The sequence below is a fragment of the Eublepharis macularius genome, chromosome 4 (assembly GCF_028583425.1).
Source record: "Eublepharis macularius isolate TG4126 chromosome 4, MPM_Emac_v1.0, whole genome shotgun sequence".
NCBI lineage: Eukaryota > Metazoa > Chordata > Lepidosauria > Squamata > Eublepharidae > Eublepharis > Eublepharis macularius.
Genome location: NC_072793.1, coordinates 97,083,879 through 97,105,724, shown reverse-complemented (window position 1 = coordinate 97,105,724; position 21,846 = coordinate 97,083,879). Strand labels below are relative to the sequence as shown.

General features: G+C 41.4%; 1 protein-coding gene across 1 annotated transcript in view; it reads right to left on the bottom strand.

Moving 5' to 3' along the window:
- BSN (bassoon presynaptic cytomatrix protein) overlaps positions 1-21,846 on the bottom strand; it is a 332,851-nt gene that overhangs the window by 52,557 nt on the left and 258,448 nt on the right. The window contains exon 5 of the mRNA XM_054976376.1: positions 4,346-4,789. Coding sequence (XP_054832351.1) covers positions 4,346-4,789 — 444 coding nt within the window. The remainder of the gene's footprint in view (positions 1-4,345; positions 4,790-21,846) is intronic.

Sequence of the window (21,846 nt, the reverse complement as noted above, 5' to 3'; positions counted from 1 at the left end):
AGGCAATATGCAGTTAGAATATATACTATTAAAAACAACAGCAAGAGCCCTTGTAAAAATCCTTTTCTATAACAGTAGAAATGTCAGTGCCCAGTGTGGCCCCATGGGAAATATTTCTGTTCTCCTGGGAGGCAGTCTGAGGATTCAAAAAGCATGTTTAAACTGCACTGTTGCTGAATATCATGGGTTTGCCCTTAGCACTATTTCTTACCTGTTTTTTTCTTGTTGGAGAAAGCTAGGCACTCAGTTTCACCTTTTTTTTCCTGCACTAGAGCATCTAACAACAAGCCACTGCAGATGGCTCCTAACACTAGGGCTACTGTAGTTCTCCCAGAATTACAACTGATCTCCAGGCTACAGAGATCAATTCCCCTGGATTAAAAAAAATGGCAGCTTCAGAAGATGGACTCTATAGCATCACATCCTTGCTGAACTCTCCCCCACTCCAAATTCTACCCTCCCCAGGCTCTACCCCCAAATCTCCAGGAATTTCCAAACTTGGAGTTGGCAACTTTACCTAATGCTCTCACACGTTCAGTCTGTAGTTAAAGTCTGCCAGCTGCTGATAAATCCATTGTTACCCAATAGCAAATGATATTAAAAAGGATTTGCTAATTTCACAAATACAGATTTTATGCAAGGGCAGCTAATTTACTTCGGTGCCATTGGATGAAAAGCCACCCTCATAAAATGGCCTTTAAAACATCTTTGGGCTATGTTTGCATGTTTGGACCAAACCTTACAGTGGGATTACAGCAGGATCAGAAAAGAAGGAAAGACGCTCAATTAATGGCCACCTTTGTAAACCTTACCTTTAAATCACCACAAATACATACGCTGTATTGGGAAGTCATGCTAACTGGCTGTAGGACTAGTGCAAATATGCATAACAAATTCAGTGCCACATGATGGCAACTGTTTTTGATGGATTTTTAAAATTGCACAAATTCATGGAGAATAGTTCAATCAAAAACCATTAGTTCTGATTACAGATGTAATGGCTTGGAAAAATTAGTGAAAAATGACTTTGAGATTTTGGGGACACTGAAAAAAAAACCCCTCATATGAAATATTTTCTGTTTTAGAATAAGACCCATTCCGCACTGCAAACTGTAAGCACTACTGAGTATTCATGCTGAGTATTCACGCTGATCAGTGCTGAATCGGCTTGGGCTCCTAGGATTCTGCACTGCATGACCTCAAGGCGATTTGGTGTCTGCTTTCTTATTCCAAATGAGTTGAGAAGTATCTGTTTCAAGCTGCCTTTTGCGGGGCTGGAGCAGACGTCATTTTTTTAAAAAAAATTCAGAGCATGCGTAGTAACGTTGCAAAGTTGGAGCTCAGTTTGTTCACCACCTCCCCCTTCCCCCTGTCCCTGTATTTGCTAATTGGGCAGTTTTGTGCCCACCAGTTTTTTATTTTCAAACATGAGCCCCAGTTGTAAAGAAAGGGGGGTGGGGGAAGGAAACCCAAGAAGTGATCAGTGGGGAATATGGATTGCCATCAGGGAACGGGACACATATTGTGCTTAAAGAACACAGGAATGTCTCACAGCATTGTAACTCTCCCCTCATTAAAAGGGGGGGAATGGATTGGATGCTCATTTGCTTGCAACTTGTTTCAGGCTTCTAACAGCAAAGAGCAAAAAAATAAAGACACGTGTGGAGACGTGGGGAGGGAGCAGTTTCCACAGCTGTCTGAGAGGAGGACACAGCATTATACTCATTCTCTGAAAACTTCCCTGTGTGCCAGCCAAGATGAGTTTTTTAGATTAAGAATTTAGAAACGAGAAGGAATATTAGCGCAGTAACGTTTCAGCATTACTACCCTATTTGTTTAATTTTTAAAAAGTGGAAAAGGAATTCAGAGAGCTGAAGAGGGAGAGAATGGTTTCCACAGCTGTTTGAGAGAGAAGGACGCAGTGCTATGATCCTTCTCTGTAAACTTCCCTGTGTGCTAGCCAAGATTTAGGTGGAGTTTTTTAGATTTAGAATTTATGAATTTGAAGGAATATAAGTGCAGTAACGATCCAGTGTTACTTACTACCCCATTTGTTTAATTTTTAAAAAGGAGAATGATGATCAGAGGGGGTGGTGGGATTGGTTACCAATGGGTGGCTGACCAATCAGCTCCTGGGGAAAGGAAAGGGGAAGAAAGGAGAAGCAGAAAGGGAGTAAGAGTTCTGCACATGCATATGATGCACCAGTGGCGACTTGGAAGCAATGTCAAAAAAAGGTCGCAGTATGTCTGCAGGGGGAAAACTTGAGGGAAAGATGGACAAAATTCGATTTTGTGTCCTATGACTCCCTTGCACGTGCGGAACTCTGGAAATTATGGGAAGCAGAACGGAATCTGAACTGCTGAAAAGTGACTGCACGGAAAGGGCCTCAGTGAAATAGTTCAAAGGGAAAAATGTTCATAAAATGTACAACATGAAAAAGTCTGAGGATCTTTTCAGTTTTTACATCAGAATAATTGAGAAATTTTGGGAGCACTAAAAATAAATCCTATGAATTTTTTTCTTTAAGAGTAAAGCACTTCACACATATATAGACTTAATAAGTCTGAAGGCTTTCTTAATTTTTCCAACAGAAAAACTGGAAAATTTTGAGGTGGTGAGAAATAGGGTTGCTAACTCTGAGTTGGAAAATTCCTAGAGATTTGGAATGAAGTCTGGAGAGGGTGAAGTTTGGGGCATATGATGCCACCAGGGGAAGGGGGATCAGGCTCAGTGTTTTGCATGCAAATGGTCCCAGGTTCAATCCCTGGCATCTCTATTTAAAAGGACCAGGTGATGTGAAAGACATCTACCTGAGACCATGGCAAGCCATTGTCTGAGTAGACAGTACTGACCACAATGGACTAACGGTTTGATTCAGTATAAGACAGCTTCACGTCTCTTCAATCCACCCTCCAAAGCAGCCATTTTCCCCAGGGGATCTAATCACTGTAGTCTGGAGATCAGTTGTTATTCTAGGAGATCTCCAGGCCTCACTTGGAGATTGACAACCATACTGAGAAAAGATCCTATTTTTTCTTTTTTGGAATGTGTCAAATGAACTAAAAGGTTTTATTCAAAATGTGTAGTATGAACATTAGATAATGATAATTCTTACGTATACTATAGATATATATATAATATTTTCAAGGTTTTTTTGTTAAATTTAAATAGTTTTGGCAACAATATGTCTTCGATAATGCATTATTAACGGCCAGTGTTTTCAATTTTATGGAGTTTATAAAGTTATAAAGCAAATATGTTTATAGTTCTTACATATTTTGACCGAAGGAGAGTTTCTGTCCAAATAATACACTTCCTTTTCTCTACTACAGAATTTGTTTTCTACTTTCAACATTTTTTCTTACCTCTCAGAAGACAGAAACAAAGCGCCAAACTAGACGTTCACGCTTTTAAAGAATTGGGCCTGGGTTCCTCATAGCCATGTAGCAGCTGCAGAGAATGGCTATTAAAAAATAAAGCAGAGCCTGTTTGGCTCAGAATGCCACCATGGGGAGAGGAAGGGCTCCTGCCCCCCAGCCATTTTCCACAACAAAACAACACGGGAAATGGCTTGTGGGGGAGGCAGGAGCCCTTTCTCCTCCAACGATGGCATTTTTCCCGTGGCTTCAAAACTTTTGAAATTTTCTATCCCTTACCATAATAGGGGTAACATCCACATGCCCAGGGTAACATACATATGCACAGGGGTAACATACATATCAGATGCTGGAGATAAACAACACGATGTTTTGCTTGTGAATTTTCAATTGCATCTGGCTGACAGTTGTTGGAATCAGGATGCTGAACTAAATAGGCCTTTGGACAGATCCAGCAAGACAGTTCTTACATCAGGATTAAACCACTGCATTACAAAAAGATCTATGGTAAATACTTCCCTGTGTTATTGTGAAGACTATAAACTATGCTGTCCCAAGAAAGCTTTCTCCATTAATCAAAGAAGAAAGCAAATTCCATATATTTTTTAGACAAATGTATCTGTAATCTAGAGATGTGCAGATATATTTTTTCTGCCCCGGGCAACAACTTGTCATTGCCACACAGCAAATTGCTTCTGAAACCTGAGGATATTTTTAAAATGTAGCAGGCAGTGAGTACAAGGAGGCTGCTGCTTGGTAAAAGGAGAAAAAGCTAAAAGCCCCACTACAAATGTGCCATTTCATGTAGTAGTGTAAAGAGGTCTGTTGGATTGTAGCCCATTTCTATTATCTCCACCCTGACTGCCAGTTAAAATCACTTATATAAACTGGCTCCCTTTGGCTGGTAGGGTGGGTCTCAAGAAAACAATATTCCATAAACCATCATGTCTAGTAGAATAATGCTTACCTCCTGCTCTCTCATTTTCTGAGATTCAGATATTATTGTGCTGTCTTTGATGTCTGCTTCTGGTTTTGTGGCCATACTTTTCCCCTTTGGCAATGGACTTTCAGAAACTTTGGGAGGCTTATCAGGTAATTTGGACTGTGGCTTTCCTTCTGATGGAGGAGGAAGCTTTTTTTCTTGGACAGTGGTTGGTAATTTGCTCTGATCTGAAGTCCTGAGATGCTTTGCTTGTGAAAGATGCCTGTTCTGAGGAGCTGATGCTTCAGGTTTCTGGGGTGTTACTTGCTGGGGGGCTCCTCTCTGTTGCTGACCAATTCCGCTAAGTTGGTGTCGAGGGGATCCAGTTGGCTGTTGCTTTGTAGCAGGCAGTGGCATTGGAGCAGGGTCTCCTAGGCTTCCTTCTAGCAGCCTCTGAGTTTGGCAGTTCAAACACAGCCATTCATTTTTCTGAAAGAATTTTTTTAAAAAAAATCAGTGTTGTGCCTCCAAATTCTCACTGAAGCATATGTTTATTTATTTATAGCCCACCTTTTTGCTGAAGCTCAGGGTGAATCACAGAATATAAAACAAATACAGTCAGATACCACAAGACCATAAATGAGCAATGTTATTGGTTCAATAGAGACTGAAATTTAATTCAAGAATCCAGATGAATGGGAATGCCATTTAGACCTTTCTATTCTTGATAGACAGTCCTATTTTTCATTTTGCAGAGGAGACTAGTTTTTGTAGCCTCAACCTAGTGTGATCTGATAAATTATGCCATGCTTAGATTTTGGTTAAATTTGCTGCAGCCATGGATTTGTTAAGAGGCCTGGGTTAAGGTGCAGTATATCAGCTTCGACTGACAGTATGGCAAATGGGAGCAATCCAACCTCCAAAGATTGTTGCAAGAAGAAACAAGAAAGAATTCTGAACCTAAGTATTAGATACCGAACTTCTAACAACAATTGCAACTAAATTGGCATGCTAAAGATTTAATTTTCTCCTACTCTCATTTAAAGATCAATCTTTTAGTTCCAAAGAAAGAGCAATGGCTACTTATGATATCATTATAAAAATGTAAATTGGCCAAATGGGTTTAACATGGAAATATTTATAGCTTCTGGACTGTGGGAAAGCCAAGTAAGACTACAGATAGCAATTATGCAGTATATTAAAGCACCACAGAATGTACTGTAGATTTTGAGGGAATACCTCTTCCTTATGAGACTGAAACATACTAGAACTTCCTGCCTTGTGAGGATTCACTGTTAGCTCTGTTGGGGCATGAATGGAACCAATCAGTCCCCAAAGGATAAATGTTGCATGCTTTTTCCTACCAAAGGTAGGCAACAAAATGACCCTGTGTAAATAAGCTTAGATGTTATAATATGAAACCAAAGTTGGCTAATAGGAAATGTTTCAATTGAAAAAAAAAATCATCTACAACAAAAATGTCTGTGAGTTTAAAAAAGATTTAATTACCCAGGCACTTTGAGCCAAATTACACAAGACACCCAACACGTGTTCTTCATGAGTCGAGTCCTGCAAGGTTCCTGCGTAGTCTTACAAAGAACAGCCACTCGATGAGATTCTCTGCTGGGGAATCTCTCACTTTCAAAAAGCCACTCGGCTTGGGCTTTCCTCCAGGAGCTGGGGGGTAGTGGACATAACAGGAGGCAGGAAAAAAGCTGAGGCTTTTTGCAAAACAGAAAATCCCTCCTCTTACGATTCTCACTCCATTGTGATTATTTTTCCAGCTGCTCCTTTTCTCCTCCTTTCCATCTCCCCTCCCCTTTCCTCTTTTTAAAAAAAATGTTAAGTCCATTACAGGATTTATGAATCGCTGGTTTGAAGGCATCAAGGGAAGTTCCCTTTTTATTCTTTTTGCAGAGAACTGGTCAAGTGAAATTGACCTACCTTCATCAATTTTACCTCCTAGCTAAGTAGAGGAGGCCAGTCAATTTCAGTCCTAGCTAGGAGGTGAAATTGATGAATATCAGTCAATTTCATTTGAACAGGGCTCTCTGCAAAATGAATAAAAATGCAGCTTCCCCTTGGTGCTTTCAAACCAGTGATTTCTCGAGCAGCTGATCTTTGTAAGACTATATTTCCCAGGGAACATTGCAGGACCCAACACACGCCCATGTGTATCATGTAGTTTCCCTCTTTCTTTCACGTCTACATGTAGAATGAAGAGAATCTTTCTTGGTAAGTGGGTATGTTAAAAGAAGCTCTGGATCCTATAAAGTGTACTATGTTCACAGAACTGAATCTTTCCCCATGCTCTGTTTCCCCCATCAGCTCCCTAAGTACCCCCCAAAAGCCAATACTGGTGCTGGGAAGCCAGTATTCAAGGACAAAATGCTGAGAGGTATAGAGGGTTGCTATATTAGGTGGGGGAACTGGACAAAATCACCTCTATGCCAGTTTGCACTTCATAGAATGCAACCTTGTTTTTCTCCCCTACAACTTAAAAAAATTGAGATAACCTATGACAGTATTGGATTGATGGCATTCAGAAGTATACATTTCAGTCTATTGATACATTTGTATTATAAGACATACTATAAATTTGTAATATTAGTAAGTTGGAAATAAGTTTCATTCAAAGTGCCTTGAATGCTGCAAGGTAGAAAGGTGGTTAACAAATATTAAATAAATGGCCAAATTACATGTTACTTTTGTGCCATAGTTGCCTCTTACACATAGCTGCATTTCATATTGCAGTGGTTAACATCTCAGTAACATATGAGTATGGTAGTCATGTAGAGTGTTTCCACAGTAGTGCTGTTGACCCCTGAAGAAGCATCTCATGTAATCTGCTCACCACCCGTATTTACTAGCTTTAGGGGTTAGTGATATGGTGTGGAAAGTGGCAGCAATGCCAAAGAAAGAAAAAGTATATGCCACCCTCTGATATTTCTGAATAAATGTGGTTCAGATCAGGTTGTAAAAAATCTGAACACATTAAAAATGACTACAAATTTTCACAACTTCTTTAACAAAAAATCAGTTTGCAAAGATTATTGTTTGGTTGTTAGCTGGGGAGCCAAACATTTGTTAACCCCCTTCACTGGTTTCAGTTCTACATATATCTCAGAAAGTTAGCTGCAAAAAACCCTGTGCTGTGAGAGCAAGAAGTAAAATGAAATCTGCCCTTTAATCACTTTAAACACTAGCAGTTTAAAACATGTGGTTCCATCCAACATCTTTCTTTGAAAAATATGTTAAGTAATGGATAATTTTCTTAATAATGAGATGTTAGGAAAAGTTATTTGATACTGTGTTTCCTGTTGCTAAAAATGCTGAATCTAGTACACCAGCAGCTACACTTTGATCTGTACTGATTTTATATATATAATGCTTAGTCACTTTAGAGCTGTTAATTGCATTCACTCATTCTGCTCATAATGGCTCCCTTGTGAGCAGTGCATCTGCTGCATGTATAACAGCTGAAATTCTTCACTTGTTCTTTTATTTTTAGCCCGAAAACTCACAAGCGAAAACATATTTTACTGAGAGGATGATTTTCTATAATTAGAACTCTTTGAATTTGCAGAATGTGCTACAGCAGGGATGGAGAAAGGAAAATGCCCCCCCACACACACACACATTAACATGGACTTTCAACCCTCAATATATCATACAGTTATATACTTACAAGTGGGGGACCTGTGAGAGTTGTGGGGACAGATTCCATCCTACCCCCCACTCTGTCATTGGGCTGCCCACTAAGCTGCTTGCTTGCCTGCCCACCTGCAGTGTAGCTGCCAGAGGCTGCCTGGCACAAATGGGTGGGGCAAACTGAATGGCAATGATTCCAGCAGCTCCAGCTCTCCCCTCTTACTCGTCCTCCGCCTACCTACCTGCAGGCTCATATGGTGATGCTTCCAGCTCCTTCTACCACCAGCTCGGCTCAGGTGATGTGAGAACTCCCCCTTCCTCTACTCTCTGCTGGGTGGCTCAGGTGGTAGCTTCACCTCTATCCTTCCTGCCCATTTCTGGCCCAGGATGTTCCTCTACACTTGCACAGACAATGTTCCTTTCTTTGGGGGGAATTTAAAGCCATTCATTTTTTAAAAAGTTTTTCACATTTTTCTGCAAACCTGGTGGGTTCCCTAAGTCCGCAGAAGAATGCTCCATTATCTGAACCTGGCGCCATTCTCTGGGTCTATCAATCTCCATGGGGGCCAGGTTCATAATGAGATGTGGGATATATACTACACCATTTGGCACATCACATCCACATGAAGAAAAGTGTTGGCCTGAGTTTTGCTAATATTCTTGCAGCCCTGCCAAAGTGCCCCCTTTTCAGTGACCAGGGGTGAATCAAAAGGGTGTGAAAATGTTTGTACATTGTACTGGGGTAGGTATTGGGAGGTGGAAAGGGAATGTGCCTCAACAACAGGCCACTGGTTGAGAATGAGAGAAATATGGGTAATTAATTTCATCAAGGACATCACCATGAAGTCATATCTGCTAGCTATGTGATTCTGTAACTTGAACCTAATTGGTTGGGATCACATGAGGAGGATTAGTTTTATGACACCAGAAGAGCAGCAAAAAGTAGTATATAGTGTCACTATACAGCAACAATTAAACACGAACAAAACTTTGTTTCAGGGTGATCAGGATTATTTCACCTCTCTCAAAATACCATTTCACCCTACAAATTTTATGAGTAAAAGTTTGTTGGCAACCCTATGTATACAGAAGATGAGTTTGATTTATTTATGGATTTCTCACCAGTTGGACTGTGATTGAACTTTTTAATAGCTATTTATTACTGTTTATTCTCGTTACGGAGTGGCTCATTTGTTAAGTATATGGATGTGTTATTTATATGTAGTTATTGCACATTATTAAAACTTTGCACTTTAATAGATTAGTAAAAATATTAAAATATTAAATTTATAAATTAGATGCATAATACTTAAGAGATTTTTGTCTTTCTAACTCTGGGTACTTTTTGGTTTAGCTAACAGTCTGTTATTCCCAGTAGAGCCCATCAAGGTTAGCACATAATTAGTATACATCATATGTTTCTAATTTATATAATCTTTTATGCATCTTTTCAGCAAACTCATCTTCTGTATACATAGGGTTGCCAACAAGCCTGGGAAAAAATGTCTTGACCCTTTAATATAGGCTTAATGTGAGGAAACTGGCAGCTGAAGCTTCTCATGGCATGAAGATAAATAACATCACCCGGTAAATAACATACCATTAAGCCTCTGTTTTTTTTAAAAAAAAAAAACACTTCATTTATACTATAGCTTTCTTCCCAATATCATTCTCCACTATGCCATTTTCCCCTCACAACTCTGTGAGGTAGGTTCAACTTAGAGAGTGTGACTGGCCCAAGGCCACCCAGTCAGATTTCATGGCAGAGTAAATGAAGTAATGTAATGTAAATGAAGTGATATATTGTCACTAAACTGCTGCATCACTTCTAGTTCATTAATATAGCTGATAACTTTTGACACCAGGTTAGGAGGCTAGGAGATCCATTTACCTACCCCCTCCTACTGCAGCCCAATGAGCACCCCAAATTTATTCTTATGAGCAGGGGACTGTTGTGAACAGTGCAACAGGCTAAGAGAAGATCTACGCTGGGACGGGGGAACTCTCAGGAATCACAGAATCACAGAGCTGGAAGGGGCCATACAGACCTTCTAGTCCAACCCCCTGCCCAATGCAGGATGAGCCTAAAGCATCCCTGACAAATATTAATCCAGCCTCTTCTTGAAAACTGCCTGTGAAGGGGAGTTCACCACTTCCCTAGGCAGCTGATTCCACCTTTGAACTACTCTGACCATGAAAAAGTTTTTCCTAATATCCAGCCGGTACCTTTCTGCATGTAATTTAAGCCCGTTGCTTCAAGTCCTATCCTCTACTGCCAACTGGAACAGCTCCTTGCCCTCCTCCAAATGACAGCCTTTCAAATATTTAAAGAGAGCAATCACGTCCCTCCCTCAACCTCCTCTTCTCCAAACTAAACATTCCCAAGGCCTTCAGCCTTTCCTCATAGGCCTCAGTCTCCAGACCCCTGATCATCCTCGTCACTCTCTTCTGCACCCTCTCAATTTTGTCCACATCCTTTTTGAAGTGAGGCCTCCAGAACTGGACACAGTACTCCAGGTGTGGCATGACCAAGGCAGTATAGAGGGACTATGACCTCCTGTGATTTTGATGCAATGGCACTTTTGAATCCTCCACCTCTGATGACAGAAGTGTCTTTCCTTCATTGAAAACAGATCATAGGATACAAACCATTATATCATTACCTTTGTGTCCTTTTTGCAAGTTTTCAGAACTTTCTGCCACTGTTGGAAACGGAATACTGGACTGGGTGGATTGTGTTCTGATCCAACAAGGCAATTCTTAACCATGTTTTCCTACTTAGAGCATATCCATTGTACACATTTCAATCTATATTTTATTGTCCTTTGGGCAATGATCTCTCCAATGAGCGAATTAAGCCTAGGGTTGCCGTTCCCCAGCCTCCTCTCCCTGCAACCACTCACCAGGCCTCTGGGGGAAAAGGCATGGGAACAGACCTCCCAGGGTATGCTCCCAGCATGGCACGACAATGTCACTTCCAGAAGTGACTTCATTGTGCAGGCCCTGGGAGTTCTTCCTTGCTTCATGCTTGGCCAATTCAGCCTGTTTGGGGCCAGCCCAGAAGCATTTCTGGGGCCTGCACAATAACATCACTCTTGGAAGTGATGTCATTGTGCTGTGCAAGGAGCACATACACACTTTGTCTGCATGCAAGGAATCCAAAAAAGTAGGTGCTAGGTCCCCTCCCTCCCTGCTGGGAGGGGAAAGGAATCTTGCAACCCTAGTGGAGCCTGTGTTTTCAAATATGCTCAAGGAACAAAATAGTAACAAAAGTCCAGTTTGCATGAGGAGGGATAATAATCAGTGAGGTTAGGGATGAAATTTTATACAGAAGCTAGGCTCGGGGTGGGGAAAGCAAAGGACTGGAAAGCTGACTGGGAGGGAGGTCTGGGAAGGTAGAGAACTGATGGATAGATTGAGGGAATGGGTCACAATAAGCAGTGTATGCATAAACTTGAGCATGGGCAGACAGGGAAGAAAAAAAAGGGCCCTGTAAAAGTGCCCCCTCAAAGGAGGGAGAAAGAGCCAGCCAGCCTTCCTGGCTAGGCTTCCCCATCTGTGCAAAGTGCAGGCAGGCTAGGTGCTGCTTTCCTTGTGCCATGATGCATAGCTTGGGCAGGCCAAACTCTGCCCCTCTCACCACTGGGCTGGCCCAGCCCGAGGGGGAGGAACCAGACCATCAGCCCACTGGGAAAAGTTCCAGTGGCCATAATGGCCAGTCCAGCTACGTACTTGAGAGCCTGATGAAATAGCCTGGATAGTGTAGATTAGGAAGTGAAGGTTGTCAAAACATTCAGTCTTTAGTCTTTTCACTTCCCAGGTCTACAAATCCTCTGAAAAGCTGGAATAAGAAAGATTTATTCAAACGTCCTTTATATCTCCTTTAAAAAAGGCTTTCTCCCCAAAGGATATCTCATTGTCTTGGAGAAAATATCTCTTCATTAACTTAAATTAGTCTCTTCTAACATCAAGAAATGAGGAGCGGAAAGCTTGGTGTCGATTATCGGTTCCAGCACTGCTACGAGTGAAGATAACTTTCCCAGATTCCAAATGCTACGGCAGGGACCAATGCCAAAACCTCCATCTCAGCAAAAAAGCCGCCCCCGACAAGCAGTCTTAGGAATGCAGACACTGCCGGCGCCAGGGTTTCTGGCGCCCGCAACGAACCCCCGACGTGCACGCGCACAGCGCACATGATGATGTCATCGCGTGATGATGTCATCGCGCAGCGCAAGCTGCCTGCAGATGGCTGGGGCAGCGGGAGGAGGCTGCTCCGGGCTCCGCACGCCGCCCTAGCAGCGGCTCGCGGCTACTGCACCCGGCCGGGGGCGTGTGGTGGCAGCGGCGGCAGCAGCAGCACGTGGCTGGCTGGCTGCAGCAGCTGCAGGCCAGCCACACCAGCTCCACGGCATGCACCTCCGCCCCCGACACCCCCTCTGGCGCCTCTCCAGGGCCCTCGTGCCAGAGGCCACCACCTACTTGGCCTCTATGGGCGCACCGGCCCTGAATGCAGATGGGATAAACTCACAGTCTGTCTTTTGATCCAAGCAGATATTCAAGTGGAAAAATTCCCACATGGCAATTTAGCAGTGCTTGTCCCTCAGCTCCTTGCTGGGCGTCTGCCTTCCTTGCCCTCCTCACCGGAACTCCTCTAAAATGTATAAACTTTTGTTGAGGTTTGTATGAAATGGATAACAAGGATTTAATGACATCTGCATTTATGGATTAAGAAACAAGAACAATAGAAAAAAGAGGGGGTTTGTGACTAACCTAGAATAAGTGTGACTCTAGAAATGATACATACTTCTTGTGGAGAAAATTGGAACTCAACCTGTAGTGTAATCTAGGTTTTTGTTGTTGTTGTTTTCTTTTCCCTTTCCCTTTTTAATTATATAGATATATGTATTGTTAGTGTGTCATGTTTAGAATTGTGTTTTTTCCCTTATTCTCTATATTGGTTATTATGTTATGGTGTATAGTTTATAGTTTAAATAAAGAAAATTTTTTAAAAGGAAGTGAAGGTTGTCTCATCTACCCTAAGAATGTTGCTGTGACTTACACAAAAGGCAGAATTTTGCCATCTATGGCTTTTACTGTAACTGAGCATTGTAATGTGGCAATCCTAAGGAAACAATAAAGGCCAACAGCTGTGAGATGGGATGATGCATTTTTTTTGCACATGTTCAGTTGAACAAATAAGCAAATGAAGGGAAATCACACGCACAAAAGAAGTCATGGTAGGCCTCTATGAAACATATTTGACTCCACAATAATATTTGATCCTGCAGAAACAGTGTTCTCCTCCTTCTCTTATATAGCCCCCACTCACCCAGCAATATCGCTCTAGGGAATCTGCATCCATTTTTCCTCCTATAGTGCTGTACTCCTTTCAGTTTTCCCAGTTTTCCCATATCAAAAAGATAGATAGTAATGAACTGGAGGCCTATAATATTAATGTATAGATATGTAATTGGTTTATGCCTTTTAATATGTTGCTTCCATTCTTAGCATTCTTCCTGTCATACATTTGTGATTTAGAAACAATTCTCTGACTGAAATGATATGCTGAACATTTTAAATATCCTTAAAAATGCAAAAGGTGTGACTGAAACCATATTTTGACACCCCAGAGAATCTATGCCAAATCTGTTGAGAGCCACCACACTGTTGTGTGGGAAGGAAAATGCGTAGTTAAAATGATGAGAGACCATCATTTGAAAATTCGCCGGTATTCATTCTCCTCAGGGACTATAATTAATGTAACAGGCTGTTTCTCTTTATTCAGGTCAGTGCTAAGACTCAACTCAAATGTCCCAATGCAGCAAAAGAAAGAGAAAATAGGAAGAAAACAAGACAACTATGAGGAAGCTTGCATTAAATGAGCTTGAAGTCCATGTGGAGCCAGTTTGAACCCCAGAGGATGGAAATGTGGGAAAGAATATTAAATAAATAAAATTCATTGAATGAGCAAAGTATCAATGGAATATCTCCTAAAACTGGAAATAGAATTAAGCATGACATGTAGCTGCTTGATCCCTTTCCTTCTGAGGTTACTTTCTTAGCTCTTTCCCCTTGTTTAGTTTTCTCACCGGGGTTCCCAACCTCCGGGTGGGGCTTGTAGATCTCCTGGAATTACAACTGATCTCCAGACTATAGAGATCAGTTCCTTTGGAAAAATGGCTGCTTTGAAGGGCATTGTACCCTGCCAAGGTCCCTCCCTTCCCCAAACCCTGCCCACCTGAGGTTCTACCCTCAAATCTCTAGGAATTTCCCAACCTATTTCTCACTGAAAATTGTTTTTATTCCTACTGAGAAAAAACTTAAAGGGGTTAAAAGAAGTTCAGGGGTGACATCTATTGTTTGGGGTTCCAAAACACTCAATGTATTTTAATTTTTGTCCATTATCACTTTAATTGCCCTTTATATATAGATTCAAATAGATAGGAAAATTCCTATTAGTTACATTTATTGGTAAAGGAAAATGGCTTACAATTTTAATGACAGCATTCTAACAGATATAAAAGTTTTAGTTGTTTATTTACTGCAAAGGCCTAATTCTGCAAGCTTTTACAAAAGCCTTTATGAAATAGTATTTAATGTACTATAATTGATCCTATGTATTTTGTACTTGAAGTTATTTTTCTTGTATATATAAACTGAAATGCATTTTGGAAGTCATTACATAGTTTGACCCATTATATAGAAACCAGCTGAAATTTATTTAAAGCTGAAATTCTCCATTTAAAAATATGATGCAATTTTAATATTATACTTTTCCTGAATATGTATGCATAGTTCTTGACTGCTGTAACAAATGAAACCTATCTATTTGCACATAGTCTTTGATCACCAGTAATATGCAATTCTCCTAGTCATGGTTACTTGGGAGTAAATCCCCTTCATCATCAATAATATTGGTAGTTACTGTGAAAAACAGGTTTCTCCATAATACAGAAAACAAATATGACTGCACATGCTGTTTGGTTAATTCACAGATTCTAAAAATATAAGCAATCATGCTGGTCCTTCAGAAAAAATCTAAACAGCAGCAGTAGCATAATACTCTATTTATTAGGATTAACTTACTCTAAATATGCTAAATGTTAAACAAAAGAAGGGTTGTGGCAGGAGCAGTCTTAGTAGGGTTGCCATGGGCTGAAAGTGATTCAGTTACTGAATCAGCCCCTGGTGTAACCCATCACTTCTGCATCATGGTGGGATTATGTCATTCCCAGCGGGAGGTGGGAGTGATCTGTTATCCAAAGGGGTCTCCTTCTGAGTTGGGGGGAATTAGCAACAAGGAGAATCAGTGAGAGGAGGGGTAACTTAGGGATCTTTTAGCCTATGTATACGGGGATTGTCCCAGCCAGAGAACTCCTTCCAATAAACAGTTGGTTTTTTAAAAAAAGGGGATTTTTATTGAAAATAAGAGTTCAACCGCATGCGAACACACACATATACACACAAAAACACACACTGACAACATGCATTCAGAGCTAACTGGAAAGCAGAGGTGAAAGTTGGACAGAGTTTGAGGGACTGGGTGATATTTACCTATCCAGACGTCTGGGAGGGAGAGGAGCAGCACTGAGTGGCCTGCATTTCAGGGCGGAGAGGGCTTGAACAGAGGTTTATGGGTGGATGCTGATGAATCGAAAGAATAGCCACAGTTTGGGCTGAGGGGCAGTCTATTTTATACCATGGCTCCTACCCAGGGGCAAGATTGCATCTTCTACCCCAAAAACAAAGGTTTATTAGTCCCAGGGTGGAACAAAGGATTGCAAAGTTTTCTCCTGGGCAAGTCAAAGAAATGGTGAACTGTTCCCAAAGTGGGCCAGTAAACCTTCTCTGGGGTGTGGCAAAGAACTAAGAAGGTTTGATTAAGTCTTCCCAGATGAAACTAAATTTATCAAATTATAATTGACAACCTACGAGGTAGATGGGTGAGGCTATCCACTCCCTGAATCACATAAGAATAGAAAAGTGGTTAAAGTGAGATTGATAGGGCAGGTGGCGTTGAGTAATTCAGGAACTCTGGGAAGGCCCTATTGTATCAGGATCCTCAGCGCATCTGGATCTGACTTGCCTGCTTGGGCATCAACTTCCATGTTTTCTGCCTGCTTGGACAATAGTTTTTGTGCTTGAAGAATATTCAGAGAAGGGGCTTATGGCATAGCCATAATCATATGCCTTCTAATATGGGGGTGGTTCTGACCGCTAACAGTTCCAGTTCCCAGCACTGTTCCCACATCTCCCCCTCCCAGTCAAGTGTGAAGTGTCAGGAGGTGGAGGCTGGAAGTGGAGGCCTCAGGGATTCTGTGGCCCTGGGGAAATGCTGCCTACCCACCACCATCCCCTCTCCAGGGCCATGCAAGGAGTGGCCCTCGGCTCATTCAAGGTGGGCAGGAGCCATGTTAGTGACAGAAGCCAGCTGCCTGAACCCCAGCCATAGCAGGCACGGGGGGCAACAGGAGACCGTTCTTCTTTTTGCTTCTTCTTGAGGGGGGCACAGCCATGGGTGGTCTGGGCCCCTCCCAGCATGGGGCCTAGGACATCTGCCCCTATTGCTCATTGGAGGCTCATTGTACTCCACTGAGGCCCCTTCCCAAACATCGCCATTTCTTGGCTCCATTCCCAAATCTCCAGCAATTTCCCAACCCAGACTGGGCAGCCCTATTCATGAGGGATTCTCTGTTGAAGGAATCTAGCACTGGGGGGGAAATTCCTTTTCTAAAGCTCAGTTCTTACATGTGTAGTTAGAACACAGGGGAACAGCCTTATTACTGACTAGGGAGAGCCTTTTTGGTGCCTGTTAACAACAACACAAGTTCATAAGAATGCAGAAAATTCTCTCATGTCAGTGCAGTTAAGTGGAGTAGATGGTCATCACTCTTGGCGCAGATTGTAATTTGAACTAACAATGCCATATGATGAAACTTTTTGAACTATAAGAGCGTATGCAAAAAACAAGGAATCAACCTATAATCCTCTGATCCCAAGCTTCCAGACCACTATTCAGTTACTGTAAGGAGGATACTTTGTTTCTCTTTCTAGAAAGGAAGTGTATGAGAGAAGTCAGCAAACAAATTATTTTCGTCAAAGTCACACAAAAACACTCACCAGTTTGCTAATTGTAAGCAGGGTCGGATCGACGGGGGAGCAGGGGGGGGTAGACTGCCCCGGCGCCGCCAAAGAGGGGGCGCTGGGTGCAGCTGCCAGCCCCGGGAGCATGCAGGTGGCAGGACAGGGAGCACGCTTGCCTCGTGCCCCCTGTCCTGCAGGGCAGGTGAAAGGCAGCACGCATGGCTGGGAGGCCGCCTGCGCCATTTGCCTGCCCCACAGGACAGGGGGCGCGCAGCAAGCCTGCCGCCCCCTGTCCTGCGGGGCAGGCGAATGGCGCGGGCGGCCTCCCAGCCACTTGCACTGCTGCTGCCAGCTCTGCAGTGTGCCGGGACATCCGGCTTGCCATGGGGTGGCATGCGCCGCCCTGTGTGATGATGTCACAGGAGTGATGTCATCATGCAGCACCGGGAGCACACGGTCTTTGGTTGCCCTGGGCACTGGCAACCGAAGATCTGGCCCTGATTGTAAGTATTGTATGTTCCTGTTAAGTAGGGCTGTCAACTTCTAGGTGAGCCCTGGAGATATCTCAGAATTACAACTCATCTCCTGACCGCAGAGATCAGTGCCCTGGAGAAAATAGCAGCTTCGTAGGGTAGAATGTATGGCCTTATATGCTGCTGAGATCCCTCCCCTCCCCATATGACACGTTCTCAAGGCTCTATTCCCCAAATCTCCAAGAAATTTTCCAACATGGAGTTGGTAATCTTACTTTTAAGGCAAAGGAATTTGCTTTACTTCACCTTTAAGAGCTTCATAGCATCACTTGTAGACAGCCTCTGTTTTCATTGGAGGTTTTCTATATCTCAAATGCTGCCATTGGCTGCCCTCTCTGCTCCCCTTTCCCTTTTGATATCTCCTCAGCCAAATAGTGGATTGAGGGGGACCAAGAATATAGCATCACTGTAAAGAGAACTGCATATTGCCCCATACCAGGTAGGAATGGAGAGTTCTCCTTTAAAATCTGAAATCAGATATGCTACTGTTATCTTACTAAGTTGCTTTTCCAAACCCAACCAGGGAGTTAATCTTATAGTATGCATATTTACTCAGAAGTAAGTTCCACTAGGTTTAATGGCATCTACTCTTTGGCAAGTATGAAGAATGCCACAGCTCAGTTACTGTTATGAACTAGGTGGGCATGTGTATTACACGCACTCAGCAGTCACTCCACTGACTACCTATCAGTTATCAGGTTTAATTCAAGGTACTGCTTATCACCAACAAAGCCTTTCATGGCTTTGTTTTTTTAAAAAAATAATTTTATTGGATTAGGTATCATTAAATTGTACATTACAATCAGTTTCCTTTAATTTTTCCAATTCTAACCCCCTCCCTCCCCCCCCTTTTGTTGACTTCCAACAGTTTTCCAACCCCTTGTCCCTTTTCCCTTACTCATTTTAAATTTATTCTATCTGTCAAACATAATCTTTCACTTTCTTCTAAGCTTATCTATATAACACAGTGCTCCTTCTGTCTTCCTACTTACTTTAACAACTAAATAATACATAACTAAATAATACATTCTTGGCATATTTTCTTTTGATAATAATCATTTAGCTAATTTTGGTACTCTATACTCTATTTTATAATCTCATCTTCAATATGGGGCAAACAATTTATCCCTCATTTAGCATATTTTTAGATACTTCTATAAACAGTACATTCAATATAAGTCAACCAATTTAACTTATACTCTATGTATTTCTTTTTCTACATATCTCATCTTCATACTGTTTTAATTATATAATTGTATTATTCTTTCATTATGCAACTATCCACCAAAAATAGTCAACCAATTTGACCCATATATACCTCCAAACCAATTCAATCAATTTAATACATAATCTATACATTAATATATATTTTCCCACCTTACTTAAATTCCTTCATTGCAATTATAAAATTATCTCCATTATACAATTATTGCCAGAAATGAAATTAATTAGTTTCTATCCTTATAATTGGTTAATTTCTATCATTATAATTCTTGTAATAACACCTATAATACTTAATGCTATATATAATAGTCTAATAAAATAGTTGCTTAGAAATTCTCATTTACCTCTCCACCCCCCGGTAAAGTCACCTCCCTCTACTTTTATTGTATTTCAGTAATTTTCAAACTGCCACAGTTCTCCTCCCACCTCCCATTTCTTCACTAAATATTGTTTCAGCTTCTCCCAATCCGTGTTGAACTGTCCTGGATCAAGGTCTCTCAGTTTCCTTGTCATTTTGTCCATTTCCGCCATGTACAGCAATTTATATATCCAGTCCTCAATAGTTGGCACTTCTTGCACTTTCCACTTTTGCGCGTACAAAAGTCTAGCCGCTGCTGTCATGTAAAATAGCAATGTCCTATATTGTGCTGGAATATCCTCCATTCCCAAGTTCAATAGCAGGAGTTCTGGGTTCTTATTAATTTGAAATTGTAAAATCTCACTTATTACTCTTATTATTTCCCCCCAGTACTGCCTAGCTACCTCACAAGTCCACCACATGTGATACAAAGATCCCTCATGCTTTTTACATTTCCAGCATTTATTAGACATATTAGAATTCCCTAGCGCAATTTTCTTTGGTGTCAAATGCCAACGATAAATCATTTTATAGACATTCTCTTTAATATTGGTGCATGTCGTGATCTTCAACGTATTTTTCCACAAGTATTCCCACGCCTCCATTGTTATTTCTTTATTAAAGTTTATAGCCCACTTCACCATTTGCACTTTAACTGTTTCATCGTCAGTATACCATTTCAGCAGCACTTTATATACCTTAGAGATTTCCTTTTTATCCTCTTGTAAAAGTGCCTGTTCTAATTCTGAATTCTCCATTCTTATCCCTCCCTTGACACAGTCCGAATTATAAAGATCTCTGATCTGTCTGTACTGAAACCAATCGTAACTTGGAGACAACTCGTCTTGCGTCTTTATTTTGGGTTTAGAAAATTCCATTCGGGTTATCTCCTTGTATGTTAAACACTGTTGTTCATTATCGACAGTTCTCGGATCTATTACTTCATATGGAACCACCCATGAGGGGATTCCATCTTGTAGGTAATTTCTGTACTTCTTCCAAGTTGTGAATAGGCTTCTCCGAATATAATGATGTAAGAACATAGAGTCCGCTTTTACTTTATCATACCATAAATATGCATGCCATCCGAATATTTTTTAATATCCTTCTAAGGCCAGTAATTTCCGGTTTTTCAGCATCATCCAGTCTTTCAACCACACTAAACAAATTGCGTCATAATAAAGTCTTAGGTTGGGCAGTTGCATTCCGCCTCTTTCTTTTGCATCTTGTAACACTTTCATTTTCACTCGAGGCTTTTTGCCTGCCCAAACAAAATCTGATATTTTCCTCTGCCATTTTTCAAACTGCTTAGAGTCTCGGATAATTGGTATTGTCTGTAACAGAAACATCACTCTTGGCAACACATTCATCTTAATTACTGCAATTCTTCCCAGCCTTTCATGGCTTTGGACGCTCACATCCGCAGGGCTGCCTCTGCTGTTCTACACCACCATGATAGCTTTATTCATCCTCGAGGGTTGCCAACTCCAAGTCAGGAAATTCTTGAAGATTTCGGGGTGGAGCCTGGGGATGCCAGGATTTGGGAAGGTAAAAGGCCATGGTGGGGTATAATGCTATAGAGTCCACCCTCCAAAACAGACATTTTTTCTAGGGGAATTCATCTCTGTTGTCTGGAGTTGGCAATTCTACACCCTTTGGAAGGTGCCACTCTACAAATGAGTAAGATCAGTAGCTGACTGTCCACACATCTTTTCTCTGTTGTGGTTTCCACTGTTTTTGGAATAGTCTGACTAAGGAGGTTAGGAAGGCCCCAACACTTCTGACATTCCACAAACTATGTAAAACAAAATTGTTCAGGAGGGCATTTCTATAAAGCATAATAGAATGGAGGGTATTTTTATAAAGGGAACAGGATTGCAGTCTGTTTTATTGTTTACTAGCAACAAAGCCCGTTGTGGGGGAAAATACAACAGACACAAGAGACACTCCTGTCTTAAGGACAGTTAGCTGGATTTGTAGTCACTATGTACTTGCAGTTAGAAGTTGCTTGTGGCAAAGACATAAAGCTACGTTTCCCTTACCATTAGCTATGGTTTTATGACTTGCCAAATAATAATAAAACCAAATAAGTGTGACTGTGGTGGTGCTGTGAGCAAGAATGCCATCATTATCATTCTACTGTAATATAATATGCTACCCAGCAGTGCTTTAAAATGCCTTGAGAATATTTCATTCTTCAGGTAAAATATCACACAGTGGACGTCACTTCTTACATGAAGGAAAGTGGGTAAGGATAGTCTTCTTATGAAAGGATTAATTTAATTTATTTATTTCATTTATGCCATGCTTTTCTTCCCAATGGGTATCCAAAGCAGCTTACATCATTTTCATCTCCTGCATTTTATCCTCACAACAACCCTGTGAAGTGATTGGCCCAAAATCACCCAGCAAGCTTTCACTGCAGAGTGGGGTTTCAAACCTGGGTCTTCCAGATCCTAGTCGGAAACTCTGATCACTGTACCATGCCGGTACTCTGGAAGAAACAACGTAGGTACCAACCAGCAACCCCTCTTCTAATATTTGCAGGTTGTCTCTCTACTTCAATTTAAAATTTGTTTTCCTCCTCCCAATCCTTTGAGTTTTTTTAAAAAAACCTGTTTATATAGTGCTCTTTGCCATGAAGCAGATATTCTGCTACCAGTTCAATTTTTACAGATACTTTTGTTACAATTAAT